The sequence below is a fragment of the Suricata suricatta genome, chromosome 9, assembly GCF_006229205.1.
Source record: "Suricata suricatta isolate VVHF042 chromosome 9, meerkat_22Aug2017_6uvM2_HiC, whole genome shotgun sequence".
Classification (NCBI taxonomy): domain Eukaryota; kingdom Metazoa; phylum Chordata; class Mammalia; order Carnivora; family Herpestidae; genus Suricata; species Suricata suricatta.
The window spans coordinates 69,003,942-69,007,316 of record NC_043708.1 but is presented as its reverse complement, the minus strand read 5'-3'; the positions used below and the strand labels follow the sequence as shown (position 1 = coordinate 69,007,316).

At 49.3% G+C, this 3,375-nt stretch overlaps 1 protein-coding gene across 1 annotated transcript in view; it reads right to left on the bottom strand.

Annotated features, from left to right (window-relative positions):
• The window catches only part of LOC115302230 (mast cell protease 1A-like), a 12,291-nt gene that overhangs the window by 7,482 nt on the left and 1,434 nt on the right, over positions 1-3,375 (bottom strand). The window contains exon 2 of the mRNA XM_029952196.1: positions 2,566-2,648. Within this exon, the coding sequence (XP_029808056.1) occupies positions 2,566-2,648 (83 nt within the window). The remainder of the gene's footprint in view (positions 1-2,565; positions 2,649-3,375) is intronic.

The window sequence follows — 3,375 nt, the reverse complement described above, 5'->3', positions numbered from 1 at the left end:
AAGGATGTTTGGAGGAAGTGGCATGGATATGGGGCTTCCCTTCTTCTGCCCAAGTGTGCCGATGAGTGGACTGCAGCTTTCCTGAGGCTGATGTTTGGAATACTTGTCCAGGAATGACTGTCACAGGAGCCTGGAGGCTTTCTGTCAGGGAGGTGCCTGAGCAGAAATCTTGTGTTCAGGGATGCCAATAATTGATCACACACTGGGCATTAGAAAACATCGCAGGCTTCCTATTCTCAAAAACAAAAAAAAGTTTTCTTATTTATTTTGAGAGAGAGAGAGGTAGAGAGAAAGAGAATCCCAAGGTGGCTCCATGCTGTCAGTGCAGAGCCCATCTTAGGGCTTGACCCCTCGAACATGGGATTATGACCCGGCGTGAAATCAAGAGTTGGACTCTTAATCAACTGAGCCACTCAGGCGCCCCATCATGTCAGGGTTCTTCCTGGCCTGGCTGTCAGGAGGCCGGGGCTCAGTGCAGGGTCTATCCTAACTCTGGTCCTGTTAGTCAGTTATTATCTCTTTCTGGTACTTTGTGTCTTCCTTATCTCTTGATGGAGGATGGGAGACTATAGCGAGTGTTCTCACGGTTGTTGTAACCACAGAACCATTTCCTTGAGGTGAATGTAATATGTAAACTGAATATGCAGGTGGATGGGCAATTTTAAATGTTCTACTCTCAATTTTGCTTTCTGCATATTCCTTTTTGTGTTTCTCAGTTTTTTCTTTATCTTACTATTTATTTTGAGAGAGAGAGAGAGAGAACAGGTGGAGAGAGGCCCACCAAAGGTGGTACAGAATCCCAGGCAAGATGTGCACCGTCTGTGCAGAGCACGATGTGGGCCTCAAACTCACGAACCCATGAACCGTGAGATCATGACCTGAGTGGAGACCAAGAGTCAGGTGCTCAACCAATTGTTCACCCAGGTCCCCCTCCTTTTAGTCTTTGTCCATTAAGGAACCAGGACCTTAGTATGCCCCTTAGATGCAGGGATTTTTTTTTTCAGTTTTCATCAGTAGCTGGGTGATCTCATTGCTCTTGTCTTGCAGAAGAACCTGAGGTTGTTAAGAGCTTGTGTTGCGTTAGGCTTTGTGCATAAGATGCCAAAGGGCAGGCCGTTGAGGGTTACATTATCCCATAGTTTACCCCATGTCACTAAGAGGATGGCGTTGTGCATTTTTGATGCAATTGTGGTGCCAGTGTTGGTGCACAAAAGCCTCCAGCCCAGTGATGGAGTTAGGTCAGACCCAGTCAGTGCCTACACTAGTGGCAAGACCTTGGCGGTATGGCTCCCGGGGGTGTCTGGTGAGGTGAGCCCACACAGGGAGGCCCTTGTTTAGAAAAAAATCACATCCTCCATGTCTGGCCTTCTCACCGAGAACTTCCAAATGTGGAAAATTCCAGGTAGTCTAGTGCAACAGATGCAACAGTAACCATGGGCCTCAAGGGCAAAGGTGATTCTCCATTTTTCCAGACCACGTGAGCCTCCCTGATTCTAGTGTGAGTCTGCACAGGCAGGGACTTGCAGCATGAGTGGGGTTGTTTCTGGCCTGTCCAACTGGATAGGTGTTTAGAATCAATTGCCCTTGGGCAAATATATAATGTGGTTTTTCCTACCATTTGAATCCATACAATGACATTGATATCTGCTACTTTTCTAGCAAATGGAAATAAGACTACCCTGTCTCCTAGGTGAAGAGGAAGCTCCCCCGTAAATAGTTTGGTCACTTCACGTCTAGATGCCAAATGACTAAAGTCATTTCCTAATCCTATACACTGCTGTTCTAGAGTCACCTTCGATAATAATCCTACAGACTGTTAACAGCAATAATAATACAAATACCAATAATAATATAAACAATGAAGAAATACATTCTCCATTCAGGTGGACTTTTCACAGCAATGTAGGCTGTCTGGCCTGGTGTGAAGGAGGGAGAAGAGGTTAGGGATTTCTGGTGAAGCTCAACAATGTCCGGTTCACGGGGCTCAATAATAGAGCCTGCATGATGTTTACTGGATATCCCCAGCCAATGCCTGACATGTAGTGGTGCTCAGTCAGCATTTGCTTGTTGGTTGATGGAAAGAAATGTGCTTTCCAGTCCTACTGCAGAGAGGAGCCCATTTTAAGTGGAAGAGCTGCTATATAGCCCAGGGTGGCCATCAGGGAGTCTCAGCCTAGAGGCTGCCTGCAACATTAGGGATAGGTTGACAGGGAATCAGGTTACTGAGTGAGCAGACATCAGGGGGTCCTGAGCACATGGGGAGGCATTGGGCTAGATGTGAGGGGTGGAGCTGGCCCTTCACATGTGACAAATGGGACCTAGGGCCTGAGGAACTACGGCCAGCCCTGTCCTCCATGGGCCCTGTGTGCTGCCCTCACAGGCCAGGTCCCTCAGATGCCCCTCTCTCTTAGGATGTGGTTGGGCTGAGATCTAAGTGGCAAAGCCCAGGTGGAACTCTGGGTGTTCAAGGTGGACAGGACATGAAGAAAGGTTCAGCTCAGACCCATGTTTTCTGGAGGGGGCAGGGGTTGGTGGCTGCTGCACACTCCCAGGGGTATGGCATACTCTCAGGTCAGAGAAGAAGGGGCAGCCAGGAGACTCGTGGCTGAGCTGGCCCCTGAGCTCAGAAGAGGTCAGGGGCAGGATCTCTGTGGAGGTGAGGATCAAGAGCTACTCAAGAGACCCAGCCCCACTCTGTGCCAGATTCCTTGGCTGTGGGAGAGAGACATCCTGCTCAGAAAGGCCCTTTCCACTCCCCAGTGAGGGGCTATATCCTTGAGCCGCATCCTGAGAATGTGCAAGCATGGTGTCCAGGACCCCCAACAAGGAAGTTGTTATCCTTCCTTCCTGCCAGAGACAACAGGTGTCAAGAGAGGTTCATGCTCTCTCCTGATGGTGCTCAGCTTCAGCCCTGGCAGAAGGGCAGGCTCTGGAGAGACAGGTGTGGGTGAAGGGGACCTGGAAGGAACTTTTCATGGGCTGAGGGAGGACGTGGGAGGTGGTGGAAGAAGAGGAAGCAGAAAACAGCAGTGTCATTGACCTTCTAAGCACAGAATTGATGGCAGGGAATGAAGGTCAATAAACACAAACAAGACACCAGCCCTTTACACTCCATTCAGAGACATTTATTTGCCTACTGGCCCCTTCCCTCCCAGCCTCCCCAGTGTGATTCTAGGTCAGCTTCAGAGCAAATAGTCTGGTTCCTGCAGGTAGAGGCCTTTCATCGTTTTCTTTCTCCAGGGCAGGAAACTTATCACTTTAGTAAAACCCATGGTGGGGCCGCACTTTTTCAACATATGAGATGATGACGTGGGTCATATTGTTACACAGGAGAGGGCCCCCAGAGTCCCCCTCTGGACAGAGATAGGGAAGGAG